Source organism: Rhagoletis pomonella, unplaced genomic scaffold (genome assembly GCF_013731165.1).
Source record: "Rhagoletis pomonella isolate Grant_MI unplaced genomic scaffold, Rhpom_1.0 Rhpom_scaffold_00007, whole genome shotgun sequence".
NCBI classification, from domain to species: domain Eukaryota; kingdom Metazoa; phylum Arthropoda; class Insecta; order Diptera; family Tephritidae; genus Rhagoletis; species Rhagoletis pomonella.
Genome location: NW_023458561.1, coordinates 14571088 through 14590004, shown reverse-complemented (window position 1 = coordinate 14590004; position 18917 = coordinate 14571088). Strand labels below are relative to the sequence as shown.

The 18917-nt window shown below is 35.5% G+C and overlaps 1 protein-coding gene across 1 annotated transcript in view; it reads left to right on the top strand.

Annotated features, from left to right (window-relative positions):
• The window catches only part of LOC118742357 (myosin heavy chain, non-muscle), a gene marked incomplete in the record, with an annotated part of 153781 nt that overhangs the window by 120862 nt on the left and 14002 nt on the right, over positions 1-18917 (top strand). The window contains 3 exon segments of the mRNA XM_036474368.1: positions 50-1345; positions 1404-1567; positions 1767-1893. Of these exon segments, the coding sequence (XP_036330261.1) occupies positions 50-1345; positions 1404-1567; positions 1767-1854 (1548 nt within the window).

Genomic DNA, 18917 nt, shown 5'->3' with positions numbered 1-18917 from the left:
ACTACTAAAGTTTTGTTATACAAGTCTGTTTAATAATTTTAACCCTTAGGTGCTTGATTTAGAAAAGAAGCAAAAGAATTTCGATAAAATTCTTGCTGAGGAGAAAGCCATATCTGAGCAGATAGCTCAAGAGCGCGACACTGCGGAGCGGGAAGCCCGTGAAAAGGAGACCAAGGTGCTTTCACTAACACGCGAATTAGATGAAGCTTACGATAAAATTGAAGACCTTGAGAACAAAAGAAAAGTGTTGCAAAACGAACTTGATGATTTGGCCAACACACAAGGCACTGCCGATAAGAATGTTCACGAGTTGGAAAAGGCAAAGCGTGCACTGGAGTCGCAGCTGGCTGAACTGAAGGCTCAAAACGAGGAACTCGAAGATGATTTGCAGTTGACGGAAGATGCAAAGCTGCGCCTGGAAGTGAACATGCAGGCGCTGCGGTCGCAATTCGAACGTGATTTACAAGCGAAAGAAGAGCAGGCGGAAGAAAAACGCCGTGGTCTTGTTAAGCAGTTAAGGGACCTGGAGGCTGAGTTAGATGAGGAACGCAAGCAACGCACTGCAGCTGTGGCAGCGAAGAAGAAGCTCGAAGGGGATCTAAAAGAAATTGAAACAACCATGGAAATGCATAACAAAGTGAAAGAAGACGCTTTGAAGCATGCGAAAAAACTGCAAGCTCAGGTTAAAGACGCTTTGCGTGATGCTGAAGAAGCTAAAGCTGCGAAAGAAGAATTACAGGCTGCAAGCAAAGAAGCTGAGCGCAAGGTGAAAGCCTTAGAAGCTGAAGTGATGCAGTTAACCGAAGATTTAGCCAGTTCCGAAAGAGCTCGCCGTTCTGCAGAAACAGAGCGTGATGAACTTGCAGAAGAAATTTCCAATAATGCCAGTAAGGGTTCTCTTATGATCGATGAGAAGCGACGATTAGAAGCGAGAATCGCCACATTAGAAGAAGAGCTGGAAGAGGAGCAATCGAATTCAGAAGTGCTATTAGACCGTAGTCGCAAGGCGCAATTATCCATAGAGCAACTCTCGACCGAATTAGCCAATGAAAAATCGAATTCGCAAAAGAACGAAAATACACGTGCACTACTTGAGCGACAAAATAAAGAGCTCAAAGCCAAACTAACTGAGATTGAGACGGCACAGCGCACTAAAGTGAAGGCTACAATTGCAACTCTAGAAGCCAAGATATCTAATCTAGAAGAACAGTTAGAAAATGAAGGCAAAGAACGGTTGTTGCAGCAGAAAGCTAACCGCAAAATGGATAAAAAGGTAAAGGAACTTACGATGAATATCGAAGATGAACGTCGCCACGCTGACCAATACAAGGAGCAAATCGACAAGGTAAATTCTATGAATACTAAATGAAACACAGCTGAACCATTACTTTTATCTTTCTTAGCTTAATAGCCGTATGAAATTACTTAAACGAAATCTTGACGAAACCGAAGAAGAGTTGCAGAAGGAAAAAACTCAAAAACGCAAATACCAACGTGAGTGTGAAGACATGATTGAGAGCCAAGAAGCAATGAACCGCGAGATCAACTCCTTGAAAACTAAGTTAAGGTAAGCTGATTAGAAAGTTAAGGAAAATGCTTAAATTGTAAGGCGAAAAGAAGGTTAACATATTACATTTACAATTTTGCTTCGCGTGCGATAGATCTTTTTATTTTAAAATCGAGTTACTATAAACTTTTTTATTTTGATTAATTTCATTGAATTTATTTTGAACAAGTTTAAAAATTATTTAACACCAAAACTTTAGATCGATGCAAGTGGCAGAAACTGAAAAGGCTAAGGCCTATTCGCCAAAGAAGGACGCTTCATTGATCATGAATTGTGAAGGCTTGTAAAGCAGTGGTTAAGTATTTAAGCTGGGAAAAGTTTAAAATGTAAGAACGTCGTAATTTCTCGTGCCTATACAAGTTTACCCACGTGTTTTATATAAGTAGTCCCCGTATACAGACATCACGAACCAAATTAAAAAAACAAATCGTACATATGTATATGTATTCCCGCGATTTCACAAATGGTTCCTAATGCCGAATTTCCACTGGTCATTTTAATGACAAAGTTGGGCATTACGTTGGTATAAATCTAATTAAGTTTGTTTCCAAATGGCACACATTTTTTGTCATTTCAATGTTTTAAAGGAAATTTGGCATTACGAATTGCAAAAAAATGCTTGAACACTATTTATGTAGTAGCACCTTTAGTTCTGAAATGATTGTTATACCATAATGCATAACAGGTAAAGCAAGAATAGTAAATAAATTTAAAAACCGCGATCAGGCTCTCTTGAGCATTCAATGTTTCAAGAAAAGTTCCCATGTTTCTTATACATATGTATGTAGGCTTATTACAAAATTGTGTATGCTTACCAGTAATTTCAAAATAAAGAACTGCCTTCCAACCAACTGCTTTTAGATACAGTTTTGATTGAAATCAAGCATGCGGTATTTAATTATTTTTACAATATACAATTGAGGGATTCACAGCGGTGTCGTAAGTGTTGTATTGTTGTATGTGGTAAGCTTTAAAAGCTTAAATAAATGTTTAGAGAACGTGAAACCACAACCAACTATTTTTTAACACTGCGAAAATGCATAATATGACTTTTTACTTTGCGAACCCCCTTAATATACTTTTTATACGTTTAAAGTTTACGACATACAACAATACGACACTTACGATAACGTTGTGAATACCCCAAATAAGTTATATTTTTACGAACTCTGCATGCTATAAAATTAACCCTCGCCAAATTCACTTAATGTAAAGATAAGAGTTTGCTTTGTCTTCAGATTTTTATTCAATTTGACTTAAAGAATACCTCAAAATACATAGGTACATGTATGTGCATACATATCGCACAAGCTCCACAAATATATTAAGTCAAAATATTATGATATTATGGACTTAAAATTTCCACACATCATATCGCACACTAAATGCAAAAGGGTCGAACGTCCAAACATTTTCAAATGCGAATTGTTGACAAATATGAGTTGACTTTAGACCACTATTACTTCACAAAAAAGATATGGTTAAGTTCCTTTCATCGTAATCTGGAAAAATGCCGATATGTCTCTTTTGATGTTAATGCGCTTCAAAACCATGATTCAATAATAAAAGGTTTGCTCAAAAAAGAAAACAGTTGTCTAGCTCCCGCTTGACAAGATCAGCTCCCTTAGCAGGGCACTATGTTTGGGTGAGGGTGTGTGTAACCTTTTGTAAGGGAGTGTCAAATCTCTAATGTCACTAGCACAGTATACACCCACCAACCGCTATTGTCAATAAAGTACAGAGCCGCAACAAGGTCCTCAAGTCGCTAGCCGGCAGTACTTGGGGCAAAGACAAAGAAACGTTGCTGGCAACATACAAGGCAATAGGCCGGCCGGTTTTGAACTACGCAGCGCCAGTGTGGTCGCCTGGGACTAGTAGGACGCAGTGGACGAAGCTACAGACCGCACAAAACACCGCACTGAGGACAGCGACGGGATGCCTCCTGATGACGCCTGAACACCACCTGCACGGCGAGGCGCAAATGCTCCCGGTAAAGGAGCACAATATAATGCTCTGCAAGCAGTTCCTGATCGGGACCCACAGAAGTGGCCACCCGTGCAGACAGCTGCTTGCAGAGGAGCCCTCGCCTAGGCACGTCAGGAGGCATCTATATGAACTAACGGACGAAGTCCAGAGGTTCATTAAGCAACCTCTGGACCCGACAGCCTACAGACAGGCCTTGAACGGCATTCACAGGGACTCAGTCTCGAGTTATGTAGACTCTAGACCTGTGAATGCCGTTCTAGGCACACCACCCCCGGACATTGACGAGACGGAGCTTCATCTGCCTCGGGAGACGCGCACCACACTTGCACAACTTCGCTCCGGCTACTGCAGCAGGTTAAACTCCTACCTGAGTAGGCTGAATGAGGATGTGCCTAATGAATGTCCGGCATGCGGAGAGACCCCACATGACTCGAAACATCTCTTCGCATGCCCGGCAAACCCGACATCCCTAACGACCTTGTCCTTATGGGCAAACCCCGCAGAAGCTGCACGCTTCCTAGGGTTGCCGTTAGTGGAACTTGACGACAACGACTGAGATACCAACCGATCTGGGCGGGGTTGTTGTAGCCGCTACAACAACAACAACAACAACACCCACCAAACAATTTGTGTTGCCGGCAATAAGAAAACGTGTCGCCCTCGGAAACAAATTTATTGCCGGTAATATTGCCATCGAATCGATTTCTTATTACCGGTCGCTCTAAAACGTCCGCCGAAGGCAACTCGCCTGGGCGAGTCGTTTTCTTATTGCCTGAATGAGTCTTTTTCTTATCGCTTCAGGCGATATTTGGAATAATTTTATTCTTTTTAATACTTCATTTATTTTTCTGTATACCAAATTGCAACTTACAATCGGAATTAATTCATTTTCTCGCTGTGAGGCTTCCTATTTTATCAATCTTGTCCTTGGGCATAATTTAGATGCTTTTGGCCAATACTATTGACGCCATATTCATAAGTTTTGGAATTTTTGAGAACTTTTTTATTCAAAATTGACATGAATGAAGTGATGTTGCCGATTTGTCACCACAGCAATAAATCGGTGAGTCGCCAATTTGTTGCCATTGACGATTGTTGCCTATTTCTCATGTTTTGCATGGTGGGCAGTAATCCAGACAGACAAATCAAAAAATATAAATATGCTTATTTGACAATTTGTTTGAATGTATTGGTTGACATCTTTCTTCGTACAGTTTCATAAGTAAAAACACTCAGCTGACTGCCAAAAAATGCCTACAGCTGGGATCACCTTTTTTTGGCATTTGCTTTTATCTTTTACAATTTCTTTCATTTCTATTACAATTTCATTTATTTCTATTACAATTTAATCAAAATACACTATCACACTGAACCAAAAACCCAATACACTTACCAAAAACACACCTACAGCCTGCCCGAAAAAACGGTAAGAATAAGAGTTACGTTACTTATGGAAATGTACACAATTTTAATATATTTTCTTATAGTGAAAAATATTTTCAAGTCACATAAAAAAGGGAACGAGAAAAACAAAATCCCAAGCAAATCAGGCGTTAAGCGTGAGCGATTATGACCGGATGCAGTTCCTACATAAGTCATACCGTGTTCCGAACACAACTTTGAGTGAATAATGGTGGGCTAACTTTGGAAAATGGTCCCATCCATTAGGGGGTAAAACGAGAATCATTTAGTTTAAAGGTAGAACTCTCTAATTTTCAAATATACCACTCTTATAGTGGATACCTCCATAGCTTTTATGAAATATGTACACAAAATTATATCTCGATGCTCGAACAAATGCACGAAATTTGTATGTATTTGTTCAGCCGCTTATTCATATTTGAAAGGGGATAATGCATGAGTTACTGCAAATAAAGACGGCTTATGCAGATAAGCAAGCCCGTTTGTCAACCGTGTAAAATGTATGTATATATATTAGACTGCATCACTCCCCATACAAATAAAAATCGGTGCTATTTTTCCATTGGAATTATAAAATTTATTATATTTTAAGACGTCCACCAAAATATTTCGGAAAAATATTAAGATTTAAGTGGGCTGGACCGATTTGAAAATACCTCTAAAAATGGAATTTTAATTGAATAAAAATAGTTTCTTAAAAATTTTTTTTTTTTAAAATGCCCTCAAATGTCAAAACAGTTTTAGCTTAAAAAAATTGCATAAAAATATCTAAAAAAAAATTAAAAAAAAGTTTTAACGGAATCGTAATAATGAGATTTTTGATGCTGTTTTTTAACTTTTTTCAAAGATTGGTATAAGAAAAACTTTAATAACACAGCCTAAACTCTTCTGATTTAGACTTAAGAGGTGTCATTGGAAAGGTTTTTTTTCATCGTTTTTATTTCTTTGCTAATAAACTCATTCAAAGGATGACAGAGAAAGGTAGGATGAACGAACGTTATTCAAAGTTGAATTAAGATGTGTTGGTATTTGAAAAATAAAAAATTGGGATACGAATGACTTTTTTATGGACAGAAATAAAAACAGTGTGAAAATATGTTTCCACTGAGATCCCTTAAGTCTACATCAGAATAGTTTTGGCCCAGTTATTCAAGGTTTTCGTAAATCAATCTTTGAAAAAAGTAAAAAACAGCATCAAAAATCTCGTTCTTACGATTCCGTTGAAAAGATTTTTAAATATTTTTATGGAGATTTTTTAAGCTGAGGGGACTTTTTCATGTCATCTGAGGGGACTTTTTTCAAAAAGTTCTTTAAGAAACCATTTTTATTCATAAAAAACTACATTTTTGGAGGTGTTTTCAAATCGGTCCAGCTCACTAAAATCTTAATATTTTTCCGAAATATTTTGGTGGACTTCTTAAAATATAACAAATCAAAATATAACAAATCCCGGCGGAAAAACTGCAACTTTTTTTTGGTGATGCAGTCTAATATATATACATGTATGTACATACATATATATCAAAATATTCAAAATGACGAGATGAATTGGTTCAGTTGTGTCTGTTTGTAACTCGAACAAAATTTAGATATTTTGACGAAAGTCGGTGCCGAAGTTACCTTTGGTATAATTTAGGTTAGTATTGAATTTTGGCGAAATCTGTCCATAACCACGCTCACCTCCCATGTAGTAATTAACAATATTTTTGTTTTATTATTATTTTTTTTCCGAATTTCGCTGATCAAATTTACATTTCAAATATATCATCATTTGAGGGTACTTTTGCACCAGTCGTTACCTATGGGTTAATGACAAAAAAATCCTCTGCACAATATTTCTTGTATTAATTTTCAAATAAGCATACTTCAATGGCTGGTTTACTGTATACTCTGGTTACTAGTGAGTTTGGTGAAATTATACCAGGTGTGGCAATAAGATCGAAAATTTGCTTGAAAAGATTTCTATAAGTTAGCCGAATGTAAAGAAAACTAAGAAAATAAAGCGAGAAAGCGGTTTTATGTGTGCTGTTTAGACTGGGTTCACACAGAGAAACTTTTGTTGCTCAGTTTCGGCAATTTCTCTTTTGGTGTTGCCCTTCGCGTTCACACAGAGCAATTCTTTTGTACACAGTTGTTGTTGTCAGCTGTGAACGGCCAACTAGAATTACTCAGACGAACGAGAGCACAAAGCGTGTAGCCCGAGCACGAGCAACTCGGTGCCCTTCCCCCTTCCTCGTAACTCCCTCTGCTACAAGTAGAGAGTTGCCGCGACAAAAGTTTCTCTGTCTGAACCTAGACTTAGTGAGCAAATCATGCTTCAAAACAAACCTGCCTTGGAGTTAACTCAAAAACTACTGCATAGATTTCAGTCAAATTTTCAGAGGTTATACCATGCATATATGGTCCTATTATAGGCTACCAGAAAACTCGGTAGGTGTTTATGAACCGATTTCTTTTAAACTCAAAATGTAAGCTACCAGCATGATGGCAAACACGTTTACCAAAAATAGACCCGCCAGGTGGCGCGCGAGTCGTCGAGTTATTTATAAAAGTCGTATTTATGAACCGATTTCTTTCAAATTCAAAATGTATAGTTTCAGCATAATGGAAAATACGTTTACCAAAAATAGAGCCGCTAGGTGGCGCGGGTGGAGAGTTATTTATAAAGGTTGTATTTTTGAACCGATTTCGTAAGCATGATGAAAAAGCACTTGCGAAAAACGGACCCGCTAATGGTGTTGGAGTCGAGTTATTTATAAAAGCCGTATTTATGAACCTATTTTGTTAATACACATTCGAAACGTTTATTACTTTCATGATGATTTTTTTTTCATTCGAAACATATTCAGCCTTATCATGAGTTTCATCTTCCCTGAACCGGTTCACTTTTCGCTTTTTGTTTCCATATACTTACTATGGGGGGAATCAAAATTTTCTCGTGAATTTTTTTTCGGGCGACACTCAGGATAATGAAGATTACATACATAAAAAAATGATAGCCATTTCCGTTTTTCGGACTAAACTCAAAAACCAATCAATAGAGCCCAGTCAAATTCTCGGAGGTCCTATTATAGGCTACTAGAAAACACGCTGGTGGCGCTGGAGTAGAGTTACTTATAAAAGTCGTATTTATTAACAGATGATGAAAAATTCCTTTGCTAAAAATGGACCCGCTGGAGTTTAGGTATTTAGAAAATGCGTATTTTTTATAAAATCTTATTGGAATTCATAATTCGTATTCATTTCATTACAAACAAAGGTTTTGCAGAAAAGGGACCCAATGGATGACGCTGCACCCGAAATATATAGAACCCCCACGGGGTTCATTTGAACGATATTCATGAGATCACATGACTCATTTAGCCAATGTACGCGATTTGCTAGTAGCATTTGCTAGTTTGTTTACATAAATTGTTAAACAGATTGGAGCAAAGCTGCCAATTACTTCGAAATGTATATGTCAAAAAGTAAATTCGCGGCGTATCCGGCCGGATTTCGATTATAGAAGATTGATTGCATTTAAAAATCTAGTTCAGATTTTTTTTTGTATTTTTAACCGATTTCCAAAAAAGGAGGAGGTTATCAGTTCGTCGTAATATATTTTTTTTATGTATGTTACCGCATAACTTTGGACCACGTCGACGGATAATCCTTTCTGCATCGGAAAGGTAGTGTCTCAGAGGTGGTCCCATACTAATCTGGTTTGGATCCGATCATTGGATCATGAAATATATATAGATATATATATATATATATATATATATATATATATATATATATATATATATATATATATATATATATATATATTTTAAGTCGGTTTTTTTTGCTAAAAATTACTTGTTATAATCAAATTTAATAGTATCTAATTAGTAATTAAAGTTAATAATTTCTATATTTTTCATTATAAAAAGAAGCATTTCTGAATTATCGGAAACAACCTATTTCTATTTTTAACATAAATGCTACCCGATGCACTAAACACTCTTTCTGAGTTCACTTTGTTGTTTCTTTGTTATTATGCTTCCATCAAATTAAAGGATCTTCATGTCTGGGGATAAGGGGTAGCTGTAAATACTTCTGCATTTCTAAATCGCTGCATTTTTCTTGTACGGTCGCTGCCTCGTCTACCCATGGTTTGGCTATCAGCATCAGAACCGTTGGCGTAGCCTCCAAAGTCATGGAACCCGACGGAATATGCATGTTGAAGCTGAAAAATTTCGGTCCTGCAGGTGCAGACTATTTAGCCAAGGTTCGCAACCTTTCAATGGCCACTATCGTCATTCCAGACATTTGCAGCTTTGTTGCTTTCTTGATGATATGTTGCTGATGCTCAACTGACAATCGTCTGAAATGCTGCAGAAATTGCGCAGTAAAAATTTTTATGTTTCTGACTGATTGTCAAAAGTTTGTTCTTCGAACGCTTGATGTAAGCAGAATCGCCCAAATTTTCGCGTAGAACGTGGTGCTCTTTCATAAAAAGTAACACTGCCGCATTAATTGCAGCTCGAATACACCTTCTTATCGCCTGATAACACTCCTTTCCCTGGTAGCGAAGACACTAGAGGCCTTGCTACCTGACCCCAGCATGGTTTCCGTAAAGTGCACATCACAACAACAGCACTTAACGCCATAAACACTCAGATAACACGTGGCCCAAACCGCAACCGACCCTGTGAGAGAAATATAAAACAAGGGGTTCCACTTTCTCCATTAGTGTTTAACTACTATATTTCCGAGCTCCCTCAACCACCAGAATAAGTCTCGATTGTCTCTTACACTGACGATTGCTCGATAATGCCATCCGGGAACGGAATTGATGACTTGTGCTCGAAAGTAAACGGTTACCTTTCCGAGCTTTCTCGCTCTCCATAAATGAACCTCTGGACCCGACAGCATATCGAAAGGCCCTGAGCGGCATTCACAGGGAGTCGGTCTCAAGTTACGTAGACTCCAGACCTCTGAATGCCGTTCTGGACACACAACCACCTGACGTGGACGAGACGGAGACGACTCGGACCTGAGCAGACTAGACGCTGGCACATTTGCCTGAGTGTCCGGCATGCGGAGACACCCAACGTTGTTAGAACACAAATCCGAGGAGAAGCTCTGCCAAACACTAAAACATTGTATTAGCGCCATTCTATTCCCAGCAAACAGTCTCTAACGTTAGAGAAATATTTTGATTTTACATTAGAATTCTAATGTAGTTTTTGAATCGAAAATCAGGTTAGAGAACTTTGTTAGAATTCGATTAGAGAATGAAATACACTGGACATTAGAAACTAATTAGAATTCAACGTTAGAATACGATAAGATATCTAACCTCATTTTCGATGTTGAGAAATAAGTCACCTTTTTGTAGAGAATGCTATAATTCTCGACAGTTTCTCTAATCGTCTTCTAACTTTAAACTTTAGAGAAACACATTCGAATTCGAATCGTTTTCTAGTCGTTCTCTAACCTAAATGTTTTTTGGGTTATTATCATTATAAGATTCCAATCTGCTTCGTCGTATCTAACCCAACCCTCATTCGGCGGTCCGTCCAAAGCCTCTGTTGCTATGGCTTTTTTTCTTTTTAAATTTATAAGTACATACATACTACATAGAGCTGCAAAACTATCGATGGTTCGATCATTCGATATGTTCGATAGTTTTGGGTCTCACCATTCGATAGTATCGATACTAAGAGATGAATAAGGTTTGTGTAGTGACCAATAGTCAGTACTAATTTGTACTGGAACCTACAAATTTTTACTGGAAAAGTGTATAATGACCCAAAAAATTTGCAAGAGAGCACTGAATCGAGAGCGTAACAACACGGGAGAGCTGAAAATTCTTTAGTCTGTTCCAATAGCAGTCCGGTTTACAGGATTTAGTCAGAACTTACAGGAAGTCGTTCCTATTGACATAAAACCTGTAAGTGGGAACACTTTTGAGAGAATAACTGAGCAACTGTTCCTAGTCAGAAGTTACAGGATTTAGTCCGGAGTTTTTTTTTCTGTAAGTTCATGAAAAGTGTCAAACGATCAGCTGATTTGCATGTGCAAACAAAAACAGAAAGCAGTGTAAGCAAAGAACCATATATTTGTAAAAATATGGAAGTAAACAACGAAATATTTGAATATGTATAGTTTTTAATAATTAGTTAGTTATATTTCGCCAAATCAGTGTTGTACAAATGACATGTAAACATACAGACTGACGTTTTTTACTGGAAATAGTGCTTTTTGCGTTCCCGTGCACTTCTGCATCTGTTCTTCTTTTACTCTCACTTGAGAGAGTAAAATTGTAGTTTGACAGTTCCACAGTTAGTCCGAAGTTCAAAGGAACAGACTACTTGCTAGTGAAACTTTTACTAGCAGAAATTAGCTAGCAGAAGAAGAATAAGTGGAAATCAAAATTGAATGATGTACTGGACTGTGTAAGTGCTTGTGTGGAAGGCAAAGAGTTTAAAAATGATTTATAAATAGTAAAACAGTACAGTACAATATCAAAATGGTACAACAACTATTCAACTATGAATTGAAACTATGTTCACATTAAACCATAAATTACTTTCTTTCGATCAAATTACTTCACATAAACCAAGTACGTTCACATGTTCTTTCATAATTTCTATAGCACGAGTATAAACGAATGGTCGCATACCTTTAGGCATTTTTTCAAATTTCTTCAACAGTGGGGGCTAAAATCTTTTTTTCTTCTTTTGGTTCTTGATTTATGATAATACGTTATTGCTATTTAATTTATTGACAGATTTTACAAAGCGAAATTACTTGTTTCAGCATGATTTGCTTATAAATTATAAATGAGCCGTAAATTACGATAATGTGAACATGCTTTTAAACAAGTATTGGTTAATTTTGTTTTGTGTATTTAATGTTTACTATCCGAACATCCGAATCCGAAAAAGTTTCATAAAAATTTCGAGTTTTTTTAATTAGACTTCTTGGAAAAAGTTTGTACTTTTGTAGTATAGGGGTTCGAAACCCCCCTGTTGGAGGGAAATATGCATCATCTAGTTTAAGATAATAATGGTAAAAACTATTTTAAGATCTCAATAATTTTTATTGAGCTTGAGGCCGTATTTAATGGTTCATATCCCAGTGACCGCGGAGAAGATGTCTGATGAGGAGATGTGGTAGTAGCTAAAACTTCAACCTATGTGTAAATTATTGTTCTTTTTCCACGACATTTTTTCATTAGAAACGGCCTCACGCTCAATAAAATTTTTTCAATATAATTGTTAAAAGGCCATAAATAACGAAAACAAATTTTAAGGTATCCGTAAAACTTTTTTTTTGAATAGCCTAATGGTGACGGCATTGTTTTTCCTTGCAACTAGGGGAACGAAGCGTATTGTGGATTTAGCGGGAGTAATTTAAAATAGCGATTCAAGAACAAATGAACTCTGTGAAGGGAAACTAATAAATATGTATATTTTTTGTTTGCAACTATTGTTCTTTTTCACACCTACCTCGTAATTTTGTGGAAAACACCTAAAAAAACTCCCTGAAAATTTTAACGCTTAATATTAAAAAATTAAGTACTCGCCCAAGGCGTGCAAAGATTTTCCATATAAAATACACGTAAAGTTTCTTCAGAATTGAATGCTCTAGCGTTCATTGCCGTGTAAACTCCCACCAGCGAGGTAGTACGTGTCACTAAACCAAATTTTTTCATGAAATTCTCGTTCTTTCTTGCCCCTATCTCGAAGATACAGAAAAAATTAAAATTACAAATTTGCAGGAAACTCAATTTCCTACAAAAAAGGTTTCTGGACACCAATTCGCTAACATCGATATTTCTTGAGATATTGGGCTTTAAAGTTGAGGTAGTGTGGAATTTGCATGGACTATTAAGCTAAATTGTAGAAATTGTTGATCAACTTCAAAGTCTAATATCTCAAGAAATGTGGATATTAGCGATTTGGTATTGCAGAGCTATATTGTAGGAAATTGAATGCCCTACAAGTTTGTCATTTATATTTTTTCTGTAGCTCTTGTTATTTTCGAGATAGGGGCAAAATTAGAATTTCATGAAAAAATTTACCCGTACTCCCCCTGGGGGGTTAGGATTACACCGAAATGAGCACTTTTGCAGAGCATTCAATTCTGAAGAAAACCCATCATTGACCAAGATTATACTATAAAATGCCTCTGAGCTGTAGACTTTTGAAGAAAAAAAATCTAAGTTTACGTGTATTTTATATGGAAAATCTTTGCAAGCCTGGCGAGTAAATTTTCAGGGAGCTTTTTTTTCGGAAAAAAGCACCCTAACCTCTGTATATATAAAAAATTTCAGTCAAACATTGTATTTGAAAACATATTATACAGCCTCATTGCGAGAGTCGTGCCGAATGCAAGTCGTTTTTCGAGAGTCGAATCGTATCGAAAATTTCACGTCATTGCCTAAAATTTCCACTCGACTAGTGTATTAATACGGAAAAATTGGCAGCACTGCATTTTTTTCGCCGATTTTCGTCGTTTACTTATTTCTGCACAACAGTAGACAATGCCAATGTTGTCGAGTCGTACAATTTAGCATAATATAGGACTCACGCATTGAGGCTGATTGTTTGCATTGGATTTTGACCCCTTTCGATGAAAGGATTGCGTGCTCTTTATGAAACTTACGTTTTATGAAATGTGCGTTTTATGCCAAGTCCTATATTTGCACATTACACGTTTTTGTTCTAAAAATGTATTTTTTTAGATTTTGAATGCTTATTTATTTTTTGAAACGTATGTACAATATTATAAAATTACACTAGCGAGTATTGTGGCTTATTTGTATATTCGGAGTGTCAGCTATTGGTGCTAATAGTTTTGTAATATTTTATTATATTTTATAGTTTTCTGGAATCACGAGAAAGTTATATATTTGTACAAGAATTCAAAGTACAGTTGGTTTACCACAATGGATTCAATTTGTTCCTCATTTTTTCTAAAATAAATTAAAAACAAACAAAAGTATATACACTAGCCAGAATATGTCTCCGTACAGTGTTTTTTTTTTTAATATTTGCAATGTTTTTCGTAATAAATTTTTTTCGTTAATTTTTAATAGAAATATAGTTGATTCTGAATCAAATGGCATATAAATTAATGATTTAAAGTTTTTACAAAATTTAGGAAAATTCGACAAATTTTCACCAAAAATTTCAACTTTTAAACCAAATTTTTTAGAATTTTTTTGAGTGGGCAGTTTTGTAGCTTTTTTAGTATAATAAAGTGCAAGTTTTAAGTGGCTATAATATATATATATTTTTGTTGCTGATGATGCTGCTAATTTTCTCCATATAGCGGATGCGTGATAGTTTTTTTGTATGGGAAAAAATACCGAAGAGCGTCAGTAAAAAAATTCTCAAAAATCAACGGTAGATTATAGCCACTTAAAACTTGAATTTTATTATACTATATTATAAAAAAAAATTTAAAAAATTTGGTTTAAATGTTTAAAATTTTGGTGAAAATTTGTCGAATCTTCCTAAATTTTGTAAAAACTTTGACTCATTAATTTATATGCCATTTGATGCAGAATGACTATATTTCTATTAAAAATTAACGAAAAAAATTTATTACGAAAAACATTGCAAATATTAAAAAAAAACACTGTACGGAGACATATTCTGGCTAGTGTAAGTAAAGTATAAAGTCAAGGTGCAAGAAAGATATTTTCAGAGATAGTAGTCGAGAGTTCTAGCTTTAATTTAAGACAGGAAGTTTCTATCACCTTTTGTTTCTTTGCTTTGATGGAAACTTTATGCTTACGGATTCGTAATCAGCGCAAAAAAGTCATCAAAAACAGCTTAAATTTGCCATAAATTTCCGTTATTTCTACAGAATTTTTTTTTTTTTATAAAATATGACGAAATTGTAAAAAGGCTGCGTGCGTGCACAAAACACATTTCAGGAAAAGAAAGGAAGAGATATTACTGAAAAATTATGTCTAGAATTCTTGCAGTACAGTCCATGTTTTAAAAATGGCAGATTTTTGTAATTATTTCGCGAAAATATCAACCAGAAAAACAGAAAATACCTGCTCGCAAGTGAATTTTTAGACGACAAATGAATTGAAATATCACGACGAGTGTGCGAAAGTGTATGATTGGACCAGCAATGTGCAGAAAGCCTAAGCATAACTGGCGCCTAACTACACGATGTAGCAAACCGCCACGATTCAGAAAATATAGGTCGCGCAATTCAAGGACCGCTACCCTCTCTTCGTCGGTTTGACAGCATCTACCCAATCGCTGACGTCATACAATACTTTTGTTTGGTTGGGTTTGAAGACACCAAATTTGAAAATCTTAAAAAATGGAAGCAAAATTTATAGCAATCGTAAGTGTGGTGAGCAACTTTACAAAAATTTAAACAAAATCATGGCACAGTGGCAATATGTGGCAGCACCTTCAATCATGCCCCAAGAAATCGACCGTCGTGCAAGAAACATTGATTTGTATTAATTTGAATCGGCATCTTTACAATAAAATTATGTATGCATATAAAGTCCATTAAATACACCAATAAAAATTTTGTGCTTTTTCAAATTCAAAACTTGACAATACCGCCTTTTGTTCGATGCTTCCTCTTTTTCTTGTCAAGTTCATCTTGCTCTCTCATTCTGGTATTTGTTGACGTCACGGCCAGTTGCTCTCAGCTCGATTGGCGCAATCGTGTATTCATTCTTGGCAAGCCGCTACTTTGGTTTCGCCGATTTTGATAGTTCTTGGTTTATAGTAAACAACGCCTTAAAAACTTTAAATGCACTGAAATTCACTAATACTTTCACTAAAATCAACGCTTTTTCACATTTTCTTTATATTTTACAATTTAAAGAAATTAAAACACGTTTCCTATCGAAAAATGGAATATTAAGATAATTTACTAATCCGACATTTTTGTTTATCCTTCTATTTGGCTTCGCTTACTTTTAATCCACAAATGTCATCGCTTCGGGAATGCGCAATCTTGAATTCTATCATTCTTGGCTTAAGTACGGGCCGTAGTTTTTAATTCTTAATAACTCTTAAGTAGTGATGAGCGGTATTTCACTACCGGTGATTTTATCACTGTGATTTAAAAATGGCTTATGGTGATTGCTACTGCTAGGCCACGATCAGTGTTGCCACTTCCTTAGCCGTTATAGTATCCATAAAAAATGGAAAATTGTATCCAAATGTATCCACCGAAAAGATCGGATATTTTTACAATACATCTATGGGAGAGAAACTCGGCCCCTTAACAAACTTATTAACATGTAGCCAGTATTTTCCCATACTTACAGCCGCACTCAGAAACGTTCCTTAAAATAGCTCTAACAACCACTTAACTAATGATCGTTAAATCTGTTAATTAATATTTCCTCTCAGAGTTAAAAATTATGAAATAAAAAATTTAAGTATGACCCCAGTTGCGGCCCTTCATTTTTGTGGCATCACTCACTTTTTTCGTTCAGTTTGAAATAAAATATAAAAATAAGTATTTATATCGTTTTGCGCGCACTGGCTCAACAGATGCAATGGCTGAGTGAGCAGAGCACTGGCGTTCTTTTTCGATTTTCATTTTTTTCTTGTTTAATTTTTACATATATGTAATACTCCTATATTGGCAGTAAGAGCTAGTACCGTCCGAAAACACTACAGTACAGATATATCAATAAACACGTACGAAAGAAAAGGAACACATACGTTTATAAATAAACATGTACACAACACATATACAAAAACGGCACTGAAGTACACAATACATTGACAAAAACGGTACTGGACTGTCTCGTTTTGATTTCGGAATGCTTACACATTGAGAAATTAGCTTACTGCCAATATAGAAGTATTACATATATGAATTTGTATATTATAAACTATGTTTATTGAATTTTTTTGCTTTTTTAATCTAATTTTCTTTTGATTTATAGATTTTATTGCTTTAAAAAGGAAACAAATTTTTTTAAATTTAATTCTGGCATCTGTCTTTCAACACACCTCAGTCTTTCGAGAGACAAAAGTCTATATTTCGGCAACTATCTTGAAAGCTCTTTTCTGTATTTCGAATGAGTAATTGAAAGATGTGCTAATAGTGTTATTATATTTATCGTTTAGCAATAAGTTTTCTAAAAACTATACGAAATGAAAAAAATATCTTTTTAAAACAGGAAAAACTAAAAATTTGAGAAGCTGAAAGTAAAAGAATAAAGATGAATTAAAAAAATTTCCAAGCGTTAAATAAAATAAAAAATATGAATTTTTTCTGCAATACATCTTAAAAAAATTGTATCAAAAAGAATTCCTTGCCGAGGATTGAACTCGGATCTCCTGAATAGTATGAAAGTGCTCTGCTCACTGGGCCGTTGCCACTATTACAGCAACGTTAACGAAATTAAAATTTATTGAAAACAAACAAAAAATTTGAAAACCATTCGTTAAAAAGTCAAGTAAAGGTTTTTGTTTACTTAACTTTAATGTTCATTAAAAGCCGTTAACGAATCATTAACTGACTCTGAGAGAGAATTTTTTTAAATCAGGACACCTTAAGTAATCATTAAACGACTCTGAGTGCGGCTGTTAGACACGGATTTGGGAACAGTGTTTTTCAATCAAACTGATGGATTGCGAGCTATCTATGAGACTGAAAAATTTCTCAAGAACTTGCATTTGTCTGCAATTCTATTTCCGGCTTGTTTGAATTCTTGCTTAACGACATATAACTGAACATTTAGAGCTTATAAGTTATTTTTAGTACAGTCAAGTTATTGTTGAAAATTAGTCATCGGCATGGTTGTCAATTTCCTTTGAATGCTAAGAAAAGGGTTGCTCGGGATGTAAAGGTTGATTTTTTCGCATTACAGCTACCTACTACTCGTCAGAAAACTTTTCAAAATTTGCAAACTGCTTGGTGCTAATTAAATGCACGTTTATGTAGCTAAAAAATTAATTTTTCAAAGTGACCAGAATAAAGGAAAATTTCTTGCTTGGAGGAAGAGCAGCCAACTGTTAAAAACGCTATAATAGCTCGTACATAAATAAAAAAATTTCCTTCAAGTTACGAATACTTATGGGAAAAGGTATCCAAATTTACACTGAGGAAAAAAACGAAGTATCCCTCACCATTTAAGGCGAAAATGTATCCAATTTGATACATATGTATCAAAACGGCAACACTGGCCACAATGCCACAATATCAGTGATTGGTGTTCTTCTACTCGCATGATATTTAGCTGTAAAATCACATCTGGCAATAGCTAGTCAACAGAATTATGATTTTACAATTTTTAGTTATTCATTGTGAATATGCTCGTATGAACACTGCGTTTATTTCATTACCGTTCCACGGTTGTTTTAAAGGGACATTTTCAAGTACGCTGTTTGATTTGCTTGATCGCGTTATTTGCGTTAGTTTTTTATTTAAAAATTCGTATCAACGAGTAAAGATGGCTGCAAATATTAATAAAAAACGAAGTGAAATATGGCAATTTTTGAGCGAATAAATGAAACTTTTCCTTCTTTTTCCTACACTTATATTTTCGGCTGAAATCCCTACGGCTACGGAATTTTCGCTACATGTGCCAACACTGATTTGTCATCATTTAGAACTATTACACATTTCTAAAGTTTCGTGTAATATTAGGGCCTGTGCCAATTGATAGAAAAGTACTCTGGATAGTAAACTTTTGACAGGTGAATAAAAATTTGTGTATCCGATAGGGCTAGTGAAAAATTTGACAGCACGGATATCAAGAAGAATACCGAACAACGCATGTATGTATACACATAAATTGAAGAAAACCAAGGCGAGTGGATATTAGAAAAAATTAAGAAAACATGGTCCCGCCAGCAACAAAAAAGAAGAACAGCTATATACATAACTGGCAACAATTGTACACGGTTTTAAATATTTTTGTAAGCACACTTACCTGACTAGTTTGACGTGGTTTTAT